We start from the raw sequence: 24,290 nt of genomic DNA, 5'->3' as shown, positions 1-24,290 counted from the left end.
CTGTTGCCAAAAGTACTTCACAATCACTAAAAATCACAAAAATAAGAGGAGTACGGAGTAGGAGAAGAAAAAAAACGCACAGAACATAGACGAGGTAGTGATTAAACACCAATCATGAAGATGCCCAGGAAGTCTTTAAAATATTTGCTTTTAACATGGTCTTAAATTTTACTGACCTTACATAAAGAGGGAGATCATACCAAAGCATCATTACTTCAGTCTTCAGTGTCACATGATCCTTCAGAAATCATTCTAATGATGATTTACTGCTCAAGAAACATTTCTTATTATTCTTATCCATGTTGAAAACCGCTTAGTATTTTTGTGGAGACCATTTCTTTTTAGGATTCTTTGATGAATAGAGTTCAAAAGTATTTATTTGACATAGAAATCTTTGTAACATTTCAAATGTTTTTACTGTCATTTTTATCAATTTAATGCATCTTTGCTGAAAAAAAAAACATTAATTTCTTTAAAAAAAAAATCTTGCTGACATCACATATAACAATTATATCCACTCTCAGCAATAACATAAAAAGAATCATCCGGAATTGTTTCAGCAAAAAAAGTCTCTATTAGTGCATCCCTTATCACAAACATGCACACATTATTACAATAGTTTGATTTAAAAAGAAAAATCTGTAATGGCCCAAAGAAAGGCCAATCGTCATGCCTGAATTGCGTCCTGTGACACCGGCTGCCATCGATATGACGAGTGTGGAAAGACCACTGACGTCTCAATGCATTACTCCTGACTCTCTGGATTCTCTCTACCTCGTGTGACAGCAGAACAGATTGGCGGCTGATGGCAGTTTTCTGGCTCTACACAGCACTCCTGAACACCTGGACAGGGATGACATTTCTGCCTGCAATTTATTTATTGGCTGCGGCTCGGTCTTCAACACCAGCAATCCCTCTGAGCTATGGATTCCATCTGCAACCCAATACTGGAGTTCTATAGAGTGCATAGAGTGATGCCGGATGTTAGAAAAGCTAAAAATAGTGCAATGGAAATAAACTAAAAATGTGCAATGAACAATTGCATCCTTTCAGGTTCTGATTCCTGAAGTGCCTCAAGGCTCTGTTTGGGGACCAGTAATGTTTTCAGTACTTTCACAAGACACACCAACACCAGGACCAAATAAAAAAATATATATTTGCTTTGATTAAAGAAATCTACAAAATTCTGGAAAGCTGATTTAAATATGGTAAAATGTGTTAAATTGAGCACAAAAAAAAAATACTACTATTTACTCATATTACCAGCTGAAAATGTTAAAAAATATTGTAGTTTGATAAAATATATAAAATATTATTATTAAATAATATTAAAAACAGATAAATAATTGTTGAGAAACAGATAAAAAATGGTTATGGTTTCAATATTTTTTTTTATAACATTGATATTAATATGACAAAATATTATATTTTGCTACATGATTTTAAAATATTAATGAGACAAAATACAGATCAATTATATTACATTATTTTAATTTATTTTATTTTTAATTATTAGTATTTTTATTGTTTATTTTGATATACATTTAAATACCCATTAATGAACCTATTATTTAATATATAATTATTTAACAAAATAATTGCAGAGCTTCTGTACGGGCCTGCACATCACCTACAATCACCATGACGGATGCCGCAACTGAAACTAGACAAACCAAAATAGAATTGCTTTGAAAACCTGACAGTACGAATGAGTTGGTTTATCTGAAATAGCGTTACTTGAGGACGTGAAGTTGAAAGCACCTTTAGACGTGCCATATCCTTTTGTAAGCTTCCTACCAAAACACACACGCATTCACACAACATAAATTTACAGCCGTGCTTTCGGAGTTGTCAAGCCGGTCTGTGTTGATAAAAGTAGCCATAATGTTTACAGCGTCAGATTTACCACACAGAAATCCGCGGGTTGTGTTGTGTCCACCATTTCATGATAACCGCTCCTGTCAGTGTCCTCAAGGACTGGACGAGCCAATATACAACACATCGCTTATGATCACCAATATAACACACACGTCCTATAAAGTGGTCAACTCCGCTGGGCGGTGGAAGAGTAAATAACCGAAAGAAAAGAGTAACCTTGACCGCACCGTCTCACACACACACACGCACACACACTCGGACATGTCTCCTGTGTGAAGGGGAGCTTGATTGAGGGGCTCTATTATGGATGAGCTTAAAGGAAACCTCAGTGATGGATGACAACTCGCTCTAGTCACCTTCACATATCCCAGCATCCTCTCTGTCCAGCTGCCGCCCAATTCTGCTGACAGATGCAAAACACATCCGCCAGCCGGGATAAAGAGGGAGAGAGAGAGAAAGAAAAGCAGAGGAGGGAAAAGAAGGAGAAACGGAGGACAGGGGGACATTCAGCAGAGAGAATTAAAAATCTATTTTCTATTGCTGTTTGAAATCTAATTCATTTGTTTATGAGACTGTCTGCAAGAGAAAAATGTCATTTGGTGAAATGGCGAGGTGTGAGTGCAAGCATTGATCCTGTCGAATGTTAAAAGTCACAGTGATTAATATTGAAGGCTGTAAAATAAACGTAAAGGAATACAAGTGAGTTTCATTTGTGTAGCAAAACTCAGAATGGCAACACGTACAAAGCATCTAACGTTGTGTTTTGCATCATTGCTTTGGCAAAGAATCGGTCAATCTATCAAACTAAAATCAAATTTGCGATATGGCACACAAATGGCTACAATTGAATTAAAGGAGAACTCCGGTCAATTTTAACATTGAGCTCATTTTATTGTACATTTGGAGTGCTGTCAATACAGAGAACAACGACAAAAATCGGTGTTGCCTACACCGAGTTATTCTATTTTTAAAATTTGCACCCTGTTGACTTCAATAGGGCAAGTACTAAACCTGCTTTTAGGCTCTTAACATCCTTGATGTGTCATTACAAGTGCACAAGTACATCCTGTTTTTCGATTGAAGTCCAAAGTAGTCGATTGCCGAGTTCACGCGCGTGATCATAGGTAACTAAACCTATGCGCGTGAACTCGGCAATCGACTACTTTGGACTTCAATCGAAAAACAGGATGTAAACAGGTATTTGCGCTGGCTTAAATAACATCATTTTTATACATATCTTTTACATCTACTGCAGTCAGATCCACTCGTGTTCACTCAGAAGGAATCACTCACATTTTCTGTGCACTTGTAATGACACATCAAGGATGTTAAGAGCCTAAAAGCAGGTTTAGTACTTGCCCCATTGAAGTCAACAGGGTGCAAATTTTAAAAATAGAATAACTTGGTGTAGGCAACACCGATTTTTGTCGTTGTTCTCTGTATTGACAGCACTCCAAATGTACAAAAAAATGAGTTCAATGTTAAAATTGACCGGAGTTCTCCTTTAAGCATATAGTTTGTTCATTTACAACAGAGCAGCTCATGATCCAGTGTTTTAAAGGTCCCATTCCATGGATTATTTGATTATTTTATAATGTTTCCTGGGGTGCCCTTATAATGTTAGTATGTTTTTTAGATCAAAATTTTTTATAATTTAGAAATAAAAGGCATTTTTCCTAGCCTGATTTCATCCCCTGATTTGAACGCTCTGTTTGAAGGGGCGTGTCTGCTGTGAGACTTCAATGTAAACGCCCTCTGCTGTGATTGGCTGACATGCTTGCATATGAAATATCTGGCATTACATGTGGAACTATCTGGAAAACTTTTACTATTACAGCTATTATACGTTTTTACTATTACAGCTATCGGGATTGACGAATCCTGAGAAGTTTTTTAAGTATTTAGATCTATTTCAGTCACACAAAAGGTTGCAGTGATGAGCATTGAGCAGATGACAGTCTGTTGATCGCGTGAAAAAAAGATCTTATCATTGCAACGCAGTTTTTGCACTCACTAATGATTTCACCAATGCAAACATGAGGTATATAAATACAGTAAGAGCTTCGTTGTGCAGTGTAACAGCATCATTGATTTCATAACAAGTTTTGTCCAGATAAACTCACGCTGTGTGATTAACAGCTTTGGGCGATTGGAAAGGGATTGTTCTTTGATCGCTTTCTGTATATTAATCACAGTTTAAGTAAGATTATTTTAATCCTACTAAGAGAAACGATGTGAAGTTGATCGCTACTTCCATAGTAAATCACTACTTACCGCTTGCTGGAATATAGTTGAAATTGCCCCCTTCGTCAGTATGAAACGCTGAGAGAAGCCTGCTTAATATTATCCCAGGTTAGAAAAACAGTCCGTGGTGAAATGGACAGAGCAAACTTACAACTTCCAATTAAACTTTTGCGGTATCCGATTATAGATAAACATCAACCACGTCTGTTGACATTTCGCCATCAATACGCCTGTATTCCTGTGGGCGGAGGTTAGTGAAAACACGGTTTTAATGACGTCATGAAAGAAGGAAGTAGAGGGATGTAGTCCAATCCAGCCATTTTTTGTAGGCGACTTCTGTTAAATAAAATATCTCGCTTGGCATTGAACTTTGAGCTTTATAATTTTACAGATATTATTTATACTCTAACAACAACATTACACACTAACTAAAGTTTGAAACATGGAATCACGAAGAACGGGACCTTTAAGCATCTCAGAGTGGCTTGCATCACAGAAAATGCTGCAAACTCAATCTCTGCATATGCTTAAAGGTTCATCATATAAAGCGATCGGGTCTCTTCAGAAAATTTGGACTGAACTGCTCAGTTCATATGGATTAGTGTTGTGATCTCTTTGTGAACTTTTTGAAGCATCAAAGTGGTAGTTGTGTAGCCATCTATGGAGGGTCAGAATGAAAGCTCTCAGATTTAATCAAAAAACATCTTCATGTGTGTCCCGAAGATGAATGAAAGTCTTACAGGTTTGGAACGACATGAGGGCGAGTAAATGATGACAGAATTTACATTTTTGGGTGAACTATCCCTTTGACGTCCATTTGGGAATTCAACATGCAGAAGGTTTATTTTCTCATTCGCATAATAAAAAAATAAATCGTTGACAGGTAAACCTGAAAAAAAAAAAGAAAAAAGAAAAGAGTTTCTCAAATGAACACACAAACGTTTCTCTGCAGATATACGTCAAAATAAAAGCTTGAGGGTTTAACTCGAGTAAAGAAATTAAGACTTAAGTAATGTAATTGTACTACTGTAAAGTAAAATAATTATTAATATAGCTATTATGGAATTTTATTTTTTTATTTTACAGAGCAGATGTATTACAAAAGTATAGGTCAATCTTAGATATAATATTATAACATTATTTGTTTTTATTATATTCAATTGGCCTCCTAAAAACATTAGTGTGAATGTAATGTGGACTGAGACTATCACAACTAAAAAAAGAGGTCAGTGAAATTATAGCATCATAATATAATAGAGATACTATTATAGTTTTTATTCATATTTTGAATTCGTTTTAATTTTAATATTTTCAGTTTCATTTTAAAACTTTAATTTGAGTTTTAGTTTCAGTTATTTAAGTACATAGTTAAAAGAGAGATGACGCCTTGGCAACAAGCTGAAATTTTTATTTTTATTTAATTTCATTTCAAGTAAAGAAAGTTTTAATGGTTTAAATTTTAGTTTTAGTAAACTAATAACCCTGTATTTAGTCTTTAAAGTCTAGTCAATGTCAATGCAAAGACTTATTTTTTCTCCGTTAAATTCGGTCACTGAAAAGGGGTTGGAACTCTTAATTTTGCTTTCAAAGTGCACCAGATTGATGCATTTAACTTTATATATCCAAATTTAAAAAACAACTCCATGGCACCATGTCCATAGACCCCCCTAGAAAATCTGAGCTCCACCCAACCAAAGTCTCACAAAATCCTGAGGAAAATACTGAAATGACACACAATCAAATCAAAACTGTCCTACTGCGCAAGAAAAACGCTAAAATGTGTAAGCACATGTGATTGACAGCACGAGTCTCCACGTGCGTTTCTACCTTGCTGCTGAGTCATAATGAGGACGGCACTGAGCGTGCTCCGAGAAGAACAGGGTCACCGCGGCAACGCCGGCCGGCTGATGGGCACCAAATGAACAAATTATGACGCGGCCCCCGGATTGTGATGGGGTCAAACGCCCCCCAGCCCGCGCTCGCCCTCGTTCGCCCCCCGCTCGCCCTACACTGACAGTTCAATTTCCCTCCAACGCCCCGCATTCGGCCCCCATTCGCCCTGCGCTAATTATGAATGAAAAGTTATCAGCCGGCTCCCCCGGCGCGAGCTTAAACAGTATTTCAGAGCAGATCCGCATGTCAAAATGTTATTAGAAACGGGAGGAGCCGAGGCAGATAGTTCGCACACTGACCCCGGATCGGCTAAATACTGCCGCTAACCATCCCAGAATGCAACGGAGTGTCTCTCTATTTCACACACCGTTATTTCATCCGTACCCGTGCCTGCCGAAGTCACACACACCCACACGCGGCCATGTCACATGAATATATTTTCATACATCTGCATGCACGCGGCTAAGAAAGACCAGCTGTGTGACGTGACACACCAAAATAAATGACCACGTTTGAATGCATGTATGTGCGAGTGAGAGAGATGAGGTTTATCCACCGTGACTAAGATTATAGCGGCCTGTAATGTATTTATGCATAGCATTGACTTTAAATAAGCCCTTTCTCTTTCTCTCAATCTCACCCTTTATTTCAGCTCTGATTAGCCTGCCCGCCGAGGCTCGTGGGTAGTATTCTAATGACCTGTGCCTAACAGCTTCTAGCTGCGCGGCAGCCCGGTCCTGACGAGCCTGTCAATCAAAGCACCCGCCCAACGCGGTGATACAGGTCGCCGGGGCAACCCTGCAGTGATGGACAGGAGGAGAATAGGAATTCTGTCAGATGGAAGTTTAAAAGTTTTCTTTCAAGGATCTCAAGGATCGTGCGTTATCAGCAATCATAGTTTGACCACAGTGCTGTCAGCGTTCGTAGTTTAATAGCATGCTCGTATACTGAAGGTAATACTTTAGTATGACCTTTGTATACTTTTTGGTGCATTTTTGACATTCAGAATTTTCTAATAAAACGAGAATATTAATAATATCAGAAAAAAAGAAATTTGGAGAACATGAAGGAATGGATCTGGAAATTGTATTATATGATACAATATAATATAATTTAAAGTCAGAAATTGGGATGTACACAAAACTATAAATCAGATTGAATGAAATTAATAGAAAACTTGTTTTACACAATATGTAAGATAATTTGAAAACAGAAAATATGCATTAACAACCCTTCACTAAGCCCTGCCTTAAAATCATTACTGACTGATCCTACCCATTACTGTTGCTATCATTTTCTCCACAAGCTTTATGTTCTTTCTCTAATGAGGATCTGTGTGTTCAGATAGTTTTAAACACATATTATTTTTGGTAAACAGTAAAAAGCATTAGCCTCGATTCTAATTCAGTCTTAACAGTTTTTAAATCACTCCACTGCATAATTTCTTGCAATCTCTCTTTTATTTCCATCAATTTTAATATCAAATATTAAATCAATTTTAAGCTCTTTAAGGGAATGTTTTACTGAAAATTACACTGTTCCTGGAAACCTCCAAATCATTCCTATGGAATGCTTGTCTGAGGGAACAACAGAAACCAAGGAGGGCAGAACTTAGCGTCAATTGACAAGTCTGTCGTTAGATTTTGGAAGCTGTGCACTTTTGTTATTCTGCCAACAGCCAGTTCTGAAAATCTCTGAAAAACTGATCTGAAGCAGTTTACACAACAATTACTTCAAGTCTACTAATATGTTTGGACAAGTGGCTATTTTCGTTAGAACCGATAAATTAAAAAAGTACACTAACTTTCAAAAGTTGGGGGTCAGTGCTTTTTTTTTAATAGAAAAAGAAAACCAATTATTCAGCAAGGATGCATTGAACTGATAAAAAGTGACCGTAAAGGCATTTATAATGTTACAAAAATGTATATTTTAAAAATAAATGTTGTTCTTTTTAACTTACTATTCTACAAGAAACCCTGATAAATGTATCACTGTTTTCAACATTGATAACATGAAATGTTTCTTGAGCATCAAATCATCATATTAGAATGATTTCTGAAGGATCATGTGACACTGAAGACTGGAAAAATGATGCTGAAAATTAAAGATTTAAAAATAGATTAAAAATTGCAGGAATAAATGACATTTTAAAATATTTAAAAATAATAAACAGTTCTTTTAAATACTAATAATATTTTATTAAGTAGTTTGTATAAGTATTTAGATCAAATAAATGCAGCCTTGTTAAACATTAGAGATTTCTTTCAGTACAAAAGTAAAAAAAAAAAATCTTACCAACCTCAAACTCTTGAACGGTATTGTAGCAAGCCATAATGTGTCTGAAATGCCAGTTACTCATTAGCATTTATTAACTTTTATTTTTAAATAGGTGTCAACGTGTTTACGATGTAAAAAAAACATTAAATTCTCCTTTCAACACAAAAAATGCACGCATAGAGTTAGTGATGTCTTTCTAAACAAAGGAAAGTGTAAAACAACACAAAGTATTACAAACAATAAGATCAAGGTCCAGATCCCACTAAGAATCTTTGGGTTGAAATATGACAGGAGTGCTGGTCTATAAACACGCGTATAGAGTGTGTGTGTGTGTTATTGTCAGGAGGTGTCTGTGGGCCGCAGGGATATTACAGTTCATGTGTCAATCCTAAAAGAGAAAGACACAGATAGTATTTGAGAAGAAATGACCACACATGCTTCATTCATCTCTCAGTGACATCTCTCCCTCCCTCTCGCTCTCTTGACATCCCTCTCTCCCTGACACAGGGCTCTCGCGGGAGAGGAAGGAGCCTTCATACTGCAAAAGGTCAACAATCACATACGCTGACAACACACACACACACGCTGGACACACACTGGTGGAGAAGAAAGCTAGGCAATGAAAAACCAATCTATAATACAACAGGACAAAGAAACAAAGAACATCCAAGACATCTAGATGGATACAAATAAAAGACTGGAAAGGAAATGACAAAAAGGAAGAGGTATGTACAGTCCGTCGGTCATTAATGCAAAATAAACCCAAACAGAATGAATATACAGTTAAGCCCGGGACACACCAAGCCGACGCCAAAGAACTAGCGGTGACGAAAGCCGACTGTTCTGTTGCATCGGCCAAAAAGCTGCGCTTGAACACACCAAAAGGACTAAAGGCGACTGTCGATTAGCACATGCGTTTAAGTAAATATCTGTCTATATCAGCTTGTAGTCTATTTTTTGTCCTTCAAAAAGGGAAACTGAAACTAGGACTGCAGAAACCATAAACAAAGCAGCGCTTGCTTAGCTTTCTGAATATCAATCAAGCTGTTCTTCTTTCATTCCAGTCGGCTCATGTTATTATGAAAATATTTGTGTATTTAAATGCTCAGGTATTTACCAATCCCCCCAAAAAATCAGACGGCTCCCGACTAGAGCCAATTGGGCGGAACACAGCGGAAAAACTAAGCCAACCGACGCTCAGAAACGGCCCGACGGCAACCGTCGGCTTGGTGTGTTCCAGCTTTTAAATATACACTTTAGCAGTCATTTAGATACTTATAACTCCATGACCAATCAGAATGAAGTACTCCAGAGAGCTACCCACAAAAAGTCAGAAAAAGGACAAACACACACACACCTGTAAGGCTGATGCGCCGGGTGAGAGAGATAGCCCCTGCAGGTCAGACAGAAGACTAGGAGACAGGATGGAGCTCTTGGGTGTGGTCACCGGCACGGGCGAGACTGCAAATACAAAAACAACACCATTAAAACCCATAACGTCGCCTCGCCATTTTTATTTTCTTCATAAATCATTACTATGGGTCAACCTTTACATCTGTCTTTGGGTTTTGCAAATAACTAATCAATGAAAAGTTAAATATGATGATCCAGAAGCAATCAGGAAAAGCGAACCCACGTCACACCCAGGGCAGACCCAAGTACAGTGAGAGACAGGGGAAGCGGGACCCCCTCATTTTAACGCTGGCTTTCAGGAATACAACTGGAACATCTCCTCCCTGTCTCAACTCACTGAATGAGCTGCCAACCTAGTGTGTAGTCTAGCATTTGTCATTGAGTTATAGCCTGTGCAAAGCATGAGTTTTAATTATGAGGTTATGTCGTGGATATATTTTTTTTTATGTAATGAGAAATAAATTTGGTAATGAGATTTCGTAATTTTCTCGTGGAGATGTCCTTGCATGAATCATGGCTAATGCAATTTTTTTTCCCAGGAATTCTGATGTTAAACCTGATTATTTAAAAAATAAGTTGATATAATCCAGGCTGATGTCTTCAGCAAAACCATATAAAATCGATTAACAACCTCACAGCTCACAATAGGGCTGTCTTTAAAGGTTTGTAATTTATCATTAAAAATCTATTTCCCGATGGGGAGAATTAATCAGATTTTTACTTCTGGAACCTGTATGTAGACAGTAGGGTTTGGGAAATAACCATTCTATTACAAAACAATCAAATGCCTCAATTTTACTCAAGTCAAACTTACAGTCGTCCAGATCAAGGAGAGACACTTCCTTCTTCTCAGCCAGCTGAACATAAAAACAAACATTAAAGTTAAAACATGAATGGCAGATGTTACACAAATACATGTTAATATGCAGAAAAACTTAATATTCATAATTGTTTGTACTCTCTTGTACTTCTTACTTTTGTAACCGGTTTGGACTGGACAGTTTTAGACTTTGTTTTTCTCTTCTGATCTGTTCCCGAGTCTGAATTTGAATCCAGTTCAGATTCTGATCCGGATTCAGACGAGCTCTCTGACGAGGAGCTCTCAGAGTCTGATTCACTTCCGGATCTGGATTCGTCATTTGCAGCTTTCCCATTCTTCAGCTTCCTGTCAAGATCACACACACACACACACACACACACACACACACACACAACAACACACACACACACACAACACACACACACACACACACAACACACACACACACACACACACACACACACACACACACACACACACATTAACTATTTGTTGGAGGTAACTAGCCAAATGAATAACTGCAAAATCAACCTACATATTTGAAAGTGGACCAATTATGCCCTTTTACAAAGTCTTGATTTTGTTTTTGGGATCAACTAGAATAGGTTTTTTTTTTAAATGCATAATTTTTCACATATTTTACACTGTTGCAGCTCCTCTCTTCCCAGTCTGTCAGTAACACTCTGTTTAGCTCCTGTCTCTATGAAGCCCCTCCTTCTGAACAGCACAATGTGCTCTGATTGGTCGAATGGACCAGTGTGTTGTGATTGGTCAACCGCTTCAAATTTGTTTGGGAAATGTCATGCCTCTTACCATAATCTCGAGTTTCAACACTACTATCGCAACTCAACCATCCTTGCCCCTTTACATTTACATGTTTACATTTATGCATTTGCCAGACGCTTTTATCCAAAGCGACTTACATTGTATTTCAAGGTACACGTTTACTTTCTTATCAGTTCTTTATTTTGCGTATGCCTTGGGTGGGAATTTTTTTAATGAGGAATACTGTGACGTGTTCGTTCCCAGAATAAAGTCAAGACTACAATTATATAGAGAATAACTCCCGCTGGAGTGACTTTGTGCTTTGTGACTTTGCAGACAAGTTTTTAATGCTCAAACAGAAACGTTACTCACTAAAGAATGTTGAAAATGTAAAAAAGCGTAACAGGACACTTTTTAAAAAGAGACGCACTTCACTTCTCAAGGAAATCTCTAACCTTTCTTATGCACAAAACACTACAATATTTATAAATGCATAAATACTTATTGATGGGTCATATTTGAAAACCTGTTCAATAATGAACTACTCAAGAACATTTCAGTGTTCAAAGTTAAACATCAAAAGGGACATTGTGTGATAAGTCTGATACAGAGAGAGAGAGAGAGAGAGAGAGAGAGAGAGAGAGAGAGAGAGAGAGAGAGAGAGAGAGAGAGAGAGAGAGAGAGAGAGAGAGAGAGAGAGAGAGAGAGAGAGAGAGGGAAATTAGCAGAGGGAACAATGTCTGCTTAATTGTGAAATGATTAGATGGATTAATTTGGCCTTTGGATTTCATTTGCTCAGAACAAGAAGTGGCGCGGAACACACACACACACACACACACACACACACACACACACACACACACACACACACACACACACACACACACACACACACACACACACACACACACACACACACACACACACACACACACACACACACACACACACACACACACACACACACACACACACACACACACACACACACACACTCTAACTGAAATGTGCACAGTTCAACAGCAGCATTAAAGCAGGTTGTGTGTGTGTGTATTAATGAGAGCATTTCACGGTGGTTGAGGATGTGGGCGAGAGTCTTAAATTATGCACAATGATGGCAGAACAGCAAACAAAACAGGCAAAGAGTGCATCATACACACGCGTGTGTGTGTGTTTGGGTATTAGCGGTTTAATTACAGTCTCTAATGAAGGCAGCAGGGTCAACTACAGGAACATTACATCACAACAATCAACACTGCGAACTGTGTGTGTGTGTTCGTGTGTACAGGACGGAGCAAGTCGTTGGTCGTGTGTGAGCTTTTATGCCTTGAAAATGTAAACATTTGGTTTTAAGTGATAGACTTTTTGCAATTGTTGCAAAAATTGCAAAAATTCTACAAATTTTAAACGTGTTACTAATGTTAACAAACTGCAAATGCAAATCGTGCGTTAAACTTATAGCTGTTAATTATTTAAATTATAGCTTTTTAATTGAAACTTAAAATGGAATGAAAAATGAACATATTTCTGGCACATAAAAACGTATTGCTAAAAATAAAATATACAGGTTCTTTGTGGTGCGGCCGGTAAAAATGTTGTAAAAATCTGAATTACTTATTGTTGAGCCCTGGCATGTGTGTGTGTGTGTGTGTGCGTGCATATGAACAGATGGAGGGTGAGATTATTGGTGCCACATTTTATTAGTCACGTTTTATGCTGCAGCATACACAATCACACACTGAACACACACATTATTTAAATCCTGCACATATATAAAACCCAAGTTGTACATTGTGTGCACACTTGAGCAAAACACACCAGAAGTCAGAAGACTAAAGTCAATCTCACATACCATCTGCCTATATATTTATGCACATGAACACTTCAAAATTAGCAATAGCATGTGATTTAAGTATTAAGTACTGGAATTCAATCTTTTGAGCAAACCTCCATTAATCTTAAAGGGATAGTTCACCCAAAAATGAAAATTCTGTCATCATTTACTCACCCTCAAGTTGTTCAGAACCTGTATGAGTTTCTGCTAAACACACAAGAAGAATCTGGGTAACAAACGGTTGACGGTAGCCATTGACTTGTATGGGGACTCAACTTTTTTGTTGCCCACATTCTTCAAAATATCTTGTGGTCTGTGAGATTATTTTATTGTTTCACGTTTACATTTTTAATGCTTTGTTTATGCTCAAGGGTGCATTTATTTGATCAATAATACAGTAAAAACAGTAATAGTGTGATATATTATTACAATTTTAAATAAGTTTTCAATTTTAATATATTTTAAAAAGTAAAGCTGAATTTTCAGCATCATTACTCCAGTCTCACATGATCCTTTAGAAATCATTCTAATATGATGAATTGCTGCTCAAGAAACATTTCTGTTATTATCAATATTAAAAAAAAAAATGTTTTGCCTAATATAAGTTTTTTTGGAATATATAGTTTTTTAGGATTCTTTAGTGAACAGAAAAAACATTTCTTTTTAAAAAATTCCAAATTTAATGCATCCTTGCTGTGTAAAAATATACATTTCTTTCTTACCTCACTGACTCCAAACATTTGAACATTTATATGACATTGATACCTGTCTTTGCTGGCTGGTTTCTGCTTTTGTAGCTTTTTGTTTTTCTGCGTTTTCTTCTTGTCAGTGTCTGATTCACTAGAGCTCTTCTCTGATTGGCTGGAGCTGCTCTTGTTTGAATCATCGCTGTTCTCCTCACTCTTCGATTCGCTTTCTGATTCTACATGCACACACAAACAGGTTAAGACAAGGATCGATTTGAAAACACATCCTCTTACACTAACCAAGCCAAACTCATGTTTTACCTCCACTGCTGCTACTACTGTCCTCACTACTGCTTCCCTCTTCCTCCTCTTCCTCTTCCTCCTCAGAACCAGAGTAGAACTTCTCATCTGATTTGGCACGTTTCGATTTCCCAAGCGCTGGTGCCAGGGCCTCTTTCACCTGCCCCAGGCACAAAGGAACAGGAAATGAGGTCATAATCATTTGAGACGTGATCACGGCGCTGTAAATACGCTGTACTCTGAGGCCAGTTTATTTTATAGACATCAGCCCCTTTCACACAGTAATCCCAGTAAATGACCGTAAAATTGACTTTACAAGTAAATACATAAATATACTATTCACACATGATCTCTTAACGCTAATTTACCAGTAAAGACTGTATGTGTGAAAGGGGCTGTTGCTAACATTTTGTGAAGATTATGCGTTTAAAAAAACAAAAACAAAGCAATAATAGAAAAAGGATTCTTACCGGTTCTACCACCTCCACATTTCTCACTGATTGGTCAGGAGCGACAGACGGCCAATTAGAAAGCTCCAGGTAGCCAGTAGCATGAGAATTAAGCGAATGAGAGAGCGTGCCAAGCTGAAAACGATCTCGATCTGAAAAACAGACAAATACATGTTGATGTCGTCAAATACGGTGCAATGTCATGGTGACTGAAAACATCTAAGGTTTTAATAATAAAACTCAACGGTAAAACTTTCCAGTCAAGGTAACTGAACAAGAATAAAGTAAAAAAGATTTTAAATGAATAAATAAACCAAAGATTTACTGAAATTGACAGTTGCCATTTAATTCTGCCTTTTAAACAGAGGTATTATGAGATTAATCAGAAGTTATTATATTATATCATCAGAAAATATACAGTGCCAAATTAAATATTTAGTAAATGTGTTCCAGATTTTTGTAATATGATTTTCACTGTATGAGGTTAAAATAAAAAAATAAGTAATAATTATTCAATTAAATGTAAAAGAATAATAATCATATTAATTATAATAATGCACTTGTACTATGTAAACAACAAAGCACAACAAGTGGCCAGTAAAAATCTAATCTATTCTAATCTAAAAAAGAAAATATACAACTTCCTTTATAGTTTAGAAATCATATCAACATATATGTGGCATGAAAAGTTTAAAAACAACTTAAACTGTGTTGAACAAGCTGAGAAGCGGATGATACCTTACGATAGTCAAAAGTTTTGCTGCGCAAGACTAATAAGAGGGCTTCAAGTTTATGCCTCCAACTCAGGGTTTACTGTACTTCTTTGTCATAACAAACAAAAAAGCAATAAGTGTCCCCACAGACCTTCAAGAGACCTGCTGAGTAATTGGTATTAAACTGGCAGAAATGCCACGGCATTCAGATCTGCCCGTGTGCCCTTCTCACAATACACTGGGTCCATCCCATAATAACCAAGGTATATGAACGCATAATCACTCTGGCTCTGCAGAATATAAACATGAGCGAAAAAACACCAACGCACACATAGATCTAAACCAAGAATATTAAAAATGACAGCAGCAGTTAAATGTCTCGCAAATGTTATGGGGTAAATTTATGCCGCATTAATGAAATAAAGACTAATGGCTGTATGTTTCAGTATACTAATTTATTTTAATCTGTGGTAACCATGGGGACAATCATGAAATCACTGTACTAAAACAAAAGCGGCCCGATCAGAGCCAAAATCAGGAGCTGTAGTTAAATTATCAATGCACTGGTTCGGACTATTGATACATTTTTGAACCAAGCATGATGGTTCACCTTCATCGCAGAGATCAGGTTATGTGTCGCAACTTGCGTCTTCACGTGACTTAAAAAAAACACACACAAAGACGTGTCGCTTTGAGTTTCAACACAGAGAAGCATAATCATCCCTTACAAACTTTATTACCTCCTATTAAGAGCGGGACACGCTTTACCAAGCACCGAGAACGATACTCAGCACAACAAAAATTACCCCCAGCGACAGCCGGCATCAATCACACGGAGCGCATCCTCTGTGCAAAACTCAAATCCATCCATGCATCCATCCATGTATCTACAGGAGCAAATGAGTAACACCCTTTTCCTGCTCGTGAGCGTAATTACTCCTGGTTAATTGCAGGTGAAGTGCGTGAACGTACAGGAGGAGTTGTAAACCGACGGGAGGGCGTGTGAGGGGCGGACGGGGCTCCCATATTCCACTGTCTGTTATCAAATGATGCAAAATCCAACAACTCAATTTTGCATGGGAGGAAAAGATGGCGTAGCATCCCGATTCAAGCCGCTAATCCAGAGAAAAAAAGTCCAGCTCCGGGGCGGGAAAAAATAACTGCGATCAGATCAGATCAGAGTATTTCTGCATGCTGGATTGATATTACGGATTAGCATTAGCGCTGCTGTCATGGCCTGCGAGGAAGAATTCCCATGATGGTGTTGTGTGTTTCAGCTCTGAAGCCCTGCTGCAGTGGAATCATGTGATGTAATAAGAGAAAGTGGGTGAAATCAATGTCAGCAGAACTCTTAAGTTCGTATAGATGTGGTGGTATAATTCTGAATCAGAGCATGACGGTAAACAGACTCCATCAGATTTTTTTTTAACTGCTTCAGCTGATTTCTCACGCACCAAAGCTTTAAACACGAAAGATATGGTCTAGGGGAAAGATATGGTCTAGGGGTTATAGATCTGGGGTGGAAACTGAAAGGTTGTAGGTTCAAATCTTCCACAGAATAATTTCAGAGATCTTATGATTTCCCATGAATTTCCATGATTTGCAATACAAGTAATTATTTAAAAAATAAAAGATTATTTAGACTGCAATAACAAAAAACAATTTCTAGATGTCTTTTACTAGAGTACTTAACTACAAAAATATTCACTATAGAAATTTTTAAAAAAATTATGAATTTTCCAGACCTAAAAATCTATATTTGAAATTTCATCTTTTTTTTTTTAAATAGTTTTGATAGAGATTAGAAAAAGCAATTTCTAGCTGATAAAATATTGTACTACTTAAACTGTAAAAAATATATTCACTCTTTATGACTTTTCTAGGCATAAAAATCCACATTATTTGGATTTTGTACCAACAGTTTCAGGTGGAGAATAAATAAATAAACATATAAATGATTATATTTGATAAATATAATACTATATTTATAATATAATAAATATGTTGATAATTATTAGATAGATGGATAGATATATTTTATTTATAAAGTGCAGTGTTATTTTACATTTGATTACAGTTTCTGTACCTGACATTTTTAAAACACTGTTTGTTTCAATAGTATCTTTGTTCAGTTGTATTTATTTGTGTGAATGTTAATTTGTTTATTTGGTCTTTTTTAATTACTGAGTGTTTACTTGTCTTTAATAATGCTTGAAATGTATATTAGTTAAGCTAGTTGTTTTTGCTATGGTATTTTTAAACCATAGGCAAAAGTTCCTTGTGTAAGTGTTCTTTAGCCTGTTGATTTTTGTCCATGGTATTCAGCTAAAATAAAATGCTTTGCAATAAGACTTACAAAAAATGTGAATGATATCTGTGTTTTTTTTTTTTCCTCATTGGAATTTAAATTAGGAATCGATAAGAATAATTGGAATTGTTAAAATTCAAACGATACCCGAACCCTTGTATTACCAGTCATTCATTTTTAAAAATATTTTTTTACAGAGATCTGTGTGATCTAAATATTACCAACCTTTAAAGGTAGACTGCAAAACAGGAGCCGGTTTGGACGCCATCAGGATCCGACGAGCGTACTTGCTCAGGGCTCCGCTCTTCTCGTTTGGAACAATCAACTGACGAATGAACCGTGTTCGATCTCTGATGTCATAGTTCTGATCGTACTTGCCCAAGTTCAATATGTATTGAGTCAGCAATTTCGTCTGTATGAGAGAAAGAAAGTGAGATAAAGCACAGCCAAAGCGCACGCACGCACACACATACACAAACACACAAAGTGTGATTTGATTTCACCTGTTTGGAATTGGTCAAGTAGAGTTTGGCAGCCAAGTTGACGATCTGCAGTTTGACAATGTCCTCCTCACTAGTAAAGGTCTTGGCCATCTTTCGCAGGACGTCAGGGGCGATTTTAGGCACGTGTTCACAGTATTCACCCATCAGCCACAGGATGCTGGCCCTCGCCATTGCGACCTAAAGAAGCAAATGGACACCAAATACACAGAACATCAAATTGTAATATTACATGATGTAAATAAAACCCAATCAGACTATAGTTGCACAAACAACAGCACTGCTGTTGTGTAATATTGTGCACGTCTCTCACAGTGATGTTGTCGAAGAGTTTGGCCATATGTTTGATGATGTCACTGTGCTGTGATGGTTGAGTCTGTAGAAGTTTCTTGATGACCACCACACTCTCCGCGACAACAGTCTCTACAAAGACAAGAAACATGTAAAGACACCAATACTGTATGATTTTTTTTTTCTGTAGTTACTAACTAACTGTTGTAACCAGAGTTTGTGGAGTAACTATGGAAAATGAGCAATCAAATTGTATCTTACTTGCAGTTAATATAATTTACTGTGCATGCAGCTTTACATTTGAGCGAGGTGAGGAAATAATCATACACATGCTCATATTATGTCCTCTCGCTCTCAAATGTAAAGTCTGAGTTATTTTAGAGAATCAATTCATTCAGATTCAGATAAATCAAGCTGTTTTTTCATTGAGTCCCCTAGGAAAATACTGCATATTTTAAACTCAAATACAGTGTTTTTCAAGTTTCATCAAGTTGTGCTTAGTGTACACAAGTTTGTATGTGTTAAATGTAATGCTTTCACCCTTACTGAGATCCTCATTGTTTGTGTCAGGTAAACATTGCTCTGATTATACAATTATATCACAGGTTTTACCACTAAAGAAATGACTAAATCCAAGGTTTCACTAAGTTTCTCCACCCTGCACTGTGAATGATTACTCAAGAGTATTCAACTCAATAACAATGTAAAAAGTACAATTTGTGTGTTATTAGTTGTTTATCTATAATTGTGTTTTAAATAAAGATCAGACCAGATTTATTGAGTAATCAGTGCAGAAATTCACAAACGTGAATTCTTGCCAATGTATATACATTAAATATCTCACTTTAAATATCACTAGCACTATAACGTCAATGTAGTTAGTTACTTTTTTTGTAACTAAACTACTGAAATAATTTCAACAACAGTATACGTTATTGTTTATATCCTATTGTTTAAAGTTCAAAATATGCTTTTTGGGGAGTTTTAGAAGTCATTGAAACTATCTCCATCTGTGGTGGTGATAATGGCTCTGTCTTTGTCAAATTTGTCTTTACACTATAAGACAGGGGTGGGCAAACTTTTTGGCTCAAGGGCCACACTGGGTTTTAAAAATTTGACAGAGGGCCGGCCCAGTAGCAGATTATGAAGCACGATCTCATGAAAGTGCGTATCTATACCACAAATTTTATTTCTCGTGCCATTTATATGCCAAAAATGTCTTTTTTTTTTTTTTTTGCGTGCATGGCATGCTACACACTGTAAACCCCTTGGTTAGGATTAGGGGTGTGGAGTGCGTGCCTATTACACGCCATAAAGTGCATATGCACGCGAAAACATATTATGCACTACAAATACAATTTGTGGTATTCGCACTTTCATAAGATCGGGCTGAGCAAACAGACAACGTTGTGGCAATGTTATTTAGCATGTTATGTTTTGATGTTAATTTTTAAAGATGTTAGATAATTATAGCCTATACTTTTTAAATATTGTTTATCCTTATTATTATTTAATGGCCTAACAGTAAATTAGAAACAAAACATCTGCAAGTGTACACTTAGAAGAGTAAAAATTACAGGTTACGTTAATTCAACTTTATTAAAACTGAATGGCAATTTGCACTTCCAAAAGTCATACATTTGTGGAAATAAACGAATATACAAATTTATTTTAAGAATAATAAAATAAAACATAAAAGGCAAAGGCAGATCAGAACATTTAATGAAAAAAAAAAACGGGTTCTGTTACATGGCAGACAGGGGAGCGTAGTCGAAAGCCGGACGATAAAGGTCGGTAAACGGAATCGGGCAGGATACATCCACAAATCCAAAGGGGCAAAGAAACTAAATAGCAGACAAATCAAAGGAAAAACTAAGGTGTGCAAGCGGTTACCAAACATTTTTTTTCTCATTGAGTTTCCAAAAAAGGAAAAAACATTAACGTGCAACAAGTCTATGCGCTTAAGTTGCTGTCTGTTTGGTTTCCATGGTGACGCGTCATTGCTTGCTACGTGACACACCGCAGCCACAACAGCGCTGAATGAATGATGATCTGCTTTTATGTCATTTTTCCTTTTTTACATTTGTTAGCTATGGCATGCAATATCTGATATTCCGATTGTCAAATATATGCTACGCAATATATATATATATATAACGCAAAGTATTGCAAGAAAAAAGGCAAAATAATGCGATCTTAAGACAATTTTTTTAAATACTCGGCGGGCCGGATTAAACAGCCTAACGGGCCGCATGTGGCCCGCGGGCCGTAGTTTGCCCACCCCTGCTATAAGACATAATGGACTTCATCATAGTGCCATCAGGCAATGAAAAGCACTGCTGCTCATAATTGAACAATAACTTTAAAAGCAAAAGGCTGATGAGGTTAGTGTATGATTACCGTCTCTGTTGGACAGCAGCAGGACCAGGCCGTTGAGGCAGGTGTCGGTCACCTCAGAGATGTCAGTGGCACACCGGCCGATGGCCTGGATGGTGGCCGCCGCAAATGCCTTATCCTGACTCTTCACATATGTCTGGAACAAACAAACATTTGCTTAAAACTGCCATTCCTGTTTTAAAACCTAGTGAGCTGCCTTGCCAGATAGGATTTTTAAGCATCATAAACATATTTGAACCTCATCATTTATCAGCTTTTACCTCACCCTGCAGAAAAAAAAACTGCTGAAACAAGCAAAAGCTGGTAATTGGTTGGTCTTTGCTGGTTTAAGTTTGTCAAGCTGGTCTCCCAGACTGACCATCTAAAGTGGCCAAGACCCCACTAAAACCAGTCTGCTAAACCAGCTATAACTAGACTGGAAGACCAGATAAAACCAGCCAACCAGCTTATGATGCCTAAAATGCTGTCTAGGTAGGCAGCTGAATAGGTTTTGAAACGCAGCCCTCCTTCTGGTAAGAGTAAAGCTTAATTCGCAAACACAGAGATAATAAGAAAAAAACAAATCAATTTAATCTATAAAACTTTACCTGAAATTCTCTCAGTATGGTGGAGATGTTTGCTTCATTAGCCAGGTTAGTTAAAATCTCCAGCTGAAGAATTTAAAAAGATGAGATAAACATCATATAAACCACAAAACATCAGCAAACAAGCAGATACTGTGCATTAACACTGCGCTGCAACACAAAACAATGATGAAATGAAGGCAAGTCTGTTTTACCTTGAGTGTTTTGATGTGTGTGGCATCTGTAGACCTCACATAGAAGCTCTTCATGAAGGGTTCAAACATCCCCTGAAAAAAATACTTTAGGTTTTACCTGTTCAAATCAGATTATAGTGTGTACCTTACGTTTTTGTTTTGTAATCTCAGTGATTACCTTAAGGCTTTTTACCTCAGCATGTACCTCAGATTCTACATTAGTGTTTAGCATTTTACCTCAGATTTAACCTTCACCGTTTACCTGCATACATCTTAGTTTACATCTCCGAATTTACATCTACTGTACCAGAGTTTTTTGTTCAGTATACCTCAGATTTTACCGAATAATTTACTGGATTTTACTGCAGACATCATTACTTTTTTCAGATTATAACTCGATACCTCAGATTTTCTTCAGACATTACCTTTGTTTATCTGAAGCCTAATATAGGCATACCTCAGATTATACCTCAGAGTGTTTACCTCAGGAGATTTCTTGGATTTTATCACACAAAATATGTCAGATACGACCCTCTGTTTGCTTACGACATAATTGAAACCTCAGATTTTGCGATTTACTTATATACTCATATTTTACCTCTAGATTTCCTTCAGAATTGAGGCCTACTTCTCATCTTACCTCAGTGTTTACCTCAGATATATCAGCATGCAATTTGCTACTTATTTTAGCTCATTATCTCACTCAGAATTCAGGCCTATCTCTAAACTTTACTTCAGCGTATTTACCTCAAATCTTACCTTATGATTTACTTCATATTTTACCTCATGAGTTCCTTCAGAATTAAGGCCTCTCATTTTACCTAAGATATATTAGAATGCAATTTACCTCACGATTTCCCTCAGAATTAAGGTCTACCTCTGATTTTACTTTAGTTTTAAAAAATGTCAATGTTAACTGTTTACCTCAGATTAAGCACTTAAAATAGCATTTTATTTCATAATATGTTATTTCATAGCATTTCATAATATGTTCAGATATCATGAGAACTGTGGGATGAATGTTTTGGTGAGTACCTTCCTCTGAATAGACATGGTGGCGATGTTCTGCAACACAACATACTGAACTTCCCTAAAAGAGCCAAGAGAGAAACCAAAAACAGGAATTAGATTGACAGATTTGATAATGATATTTCCATCCCGTTTCTCTCAGTGTGTTACCTGTGGCTCCTCAAGAGTCTCACCAGGGACTTGGTGACGATGCTAATTTCATGTTTAGGGGCCAAATGCCAGTAGAGCTGAGATACAGCCATCACAACCTAAAAAAAGAGATGATTATATTAATGAAGGACCAAGCATTGTAGCATCCAAAAACACGATATTATCACGCTTTTTCCATGGTGCTTTTTTAAAAAGGGAGTGAGAGTAAGAGATAGACAGGTAAAGAAAGAGAGACAAATTAATGTGAGACGTGGTGGAGAGTCCCAGAGAAATGTGAAGTCAAAGAAAGAGGAAGAGGAGGGTTAGAGAGAGATAGAAAAAGAGATAGATGGTGATAGATTAGGAAGACTTCAATGTATGTAATGATTTTGTCTTCCCCAAATTACTTTGACCCCAATATACGAACAGGACAGCAGACTTCAACACATCAACCACTAAACCAGCAGAGAGAGAAAGAGAGAGAGCTGATAAAGACAGAGGGCACACTGAGTGTAGAACAAAGCAGGACAAGTTTTAATCAAAACATATCACACACACAAACGTCAAAAAAACACACATACACACAAGACCTTGAGCCTCCAGGTTGATGGAGCACTTGAGGTACTCTGTGTGTGTGATGTAGGAAGGAATAACATTTTCTGAGCACATTTCTAAGGCTGAGTGTATGTAACGTGATTGAGCTGTGTCTGACACAGCCTTGGTCCAAACACGCACGCGCACGCACACACACACACACACACACACACACACACTTAAACGCTTAAACACTAAACACACACACACTCAGGTGTGAAGCCCTTCACTAGCCGCGTTTCCATTACAGATTTGCGCTATTATCTAAATATCGATAAAAAACTATTGCGAAATGACGGCGTTTCCATTAACCGATGTTATGCGACTAAAACGTCCTTTTTTTCTCTCGCGATAAGTCATTCCAAAAATCGCGGCAACGGACGTTGGTTTATATAATAGGCCTATCCACCGCATTAGAAATTATTATTATTATTATTGGAAGGAGACGTGGCGTGCTATCCAAGCATTAATGGCAGGGAAAGACCCTTATAATGCGAACGACACATAAAGCCTATAGGAGTTTCTGGGTGTTTCGCCCTCATTTCTGCTCCGAGGTTTTGATTGTGGCATTTCTTTGAGATTTAGAATATTCCTATAGGCTAATTATTGTTTCTTTTATGAATTTATTAAAGAACTCTGTCTCGTATTGTGTCCAAACGATCCATGTAGGCTACTTTTGTGTCCATTCATTTTTCCTTTTTTAACCCGTAATTGAAAAATGAAAAATTAACGGTTGTTGTCTTTTTAAAACGCAAAGTTGAACACCAACATTTTTAACTTGAACTACACCAGCTGCTGCGCAAAAAAGTAAACATCGACGAATTTTCAGATTTTTGTTTATGACTTTTTGCCCCTTTATTAAACATTTAAAATATTCACAAATTAATATGGAAAACATGTCGATTTTACTGGTTTTCTATGGCCAAATTAGAACCTGGAATTGATGTTTTTCCCGCAGTGCTTCTAGAAGAACCATTAATATTATTAATAAACTATTGTTTTGGCTAAAATCA

At 37.0% G+C, this 24,290-nt stretch overlaps 1 protein-coding gene across 1 annotated transcript in view; it reads right to left on the bottom strand.

Moving 5' to 3' along the window:
• ap3b1a (adaptor related protein complex 3 subunit beta 1a) overlaps window positions 1-24,290 on the bottom strand; it is a 61,043-nt gene that overhangs the window by 21,530 nt on the left and 15,223 nt on the right. The window contains exons 9-22 of the mRNA XM_081391069.1: window positions 22,705-22,802; window positions 22,561-22,615; window positions 21,547-21,618; window positions 21,356-21,418; window positions 20,772-20,904; window positions 18,394-18,503; window positions 18,084-18,260; window positions 17,806-17,992; window positions 14,581-14,711; window positions 14,132-14,270; window positions 13,890-14,046; window positions 10,681-10,870; window positions 10,520-10,562; window positions 9,650-9,753 (exon numbers count right to left, since the gene is read on the bottom strand). Coding sequence (XP_081247195.1) covers window positions 9,650-9,753; window positions 10,520-10,562; window positions 10,681-10,870; window positions 13,890-14,046; window positions 14,132-14,270; window positions 14,581-14,711; window positions 17,806-17,992; window positions 18,084-18,260; window positions 18,394-18,503; window positions 20,772-20,904; window positions 21,356-21,418; window positions 21,547-21,618; window positions 22,561-22,615; window positions 22,705-22,802 — 1,659 coding nt within the window. The remainder of the gene's footprint in view (window positions 1-9,649; window positions 9,754-10,519; window positions 10,563-10,680; window positions 10,871-13,889; window positions 14,047-14,131; window positions 14,271-14,580; window positions 14,712-17,805; window positions 17,993-18,083; window positions 18,261-18,393; window positions 18,504-20,771; window positions 20,905-21,355; window positions 21,419-21,546; window positions 21,619-22,560; window positions 22,616-22,704; window positions 22,803-24,290) is intronic.

The sequence above is a fragment of the Scardinius erythrophthalmus genome, assembly GCF_964197995.2.
Source record: "Scardinius erythrophthalmus genome assembly, chromosome: 17".
NCBI classification, from domain to species: Eukaryota; Metazoa; Chordata; class Actinopteri; order Cypriniformes; family Leuciscidae; genus Scardinius; species Scardinius erythrophthalmus.
Note: the sequence above shows the minus strand (reverse complement) of the source record. Positions and strands in the feature narration are given on the sequence as shown.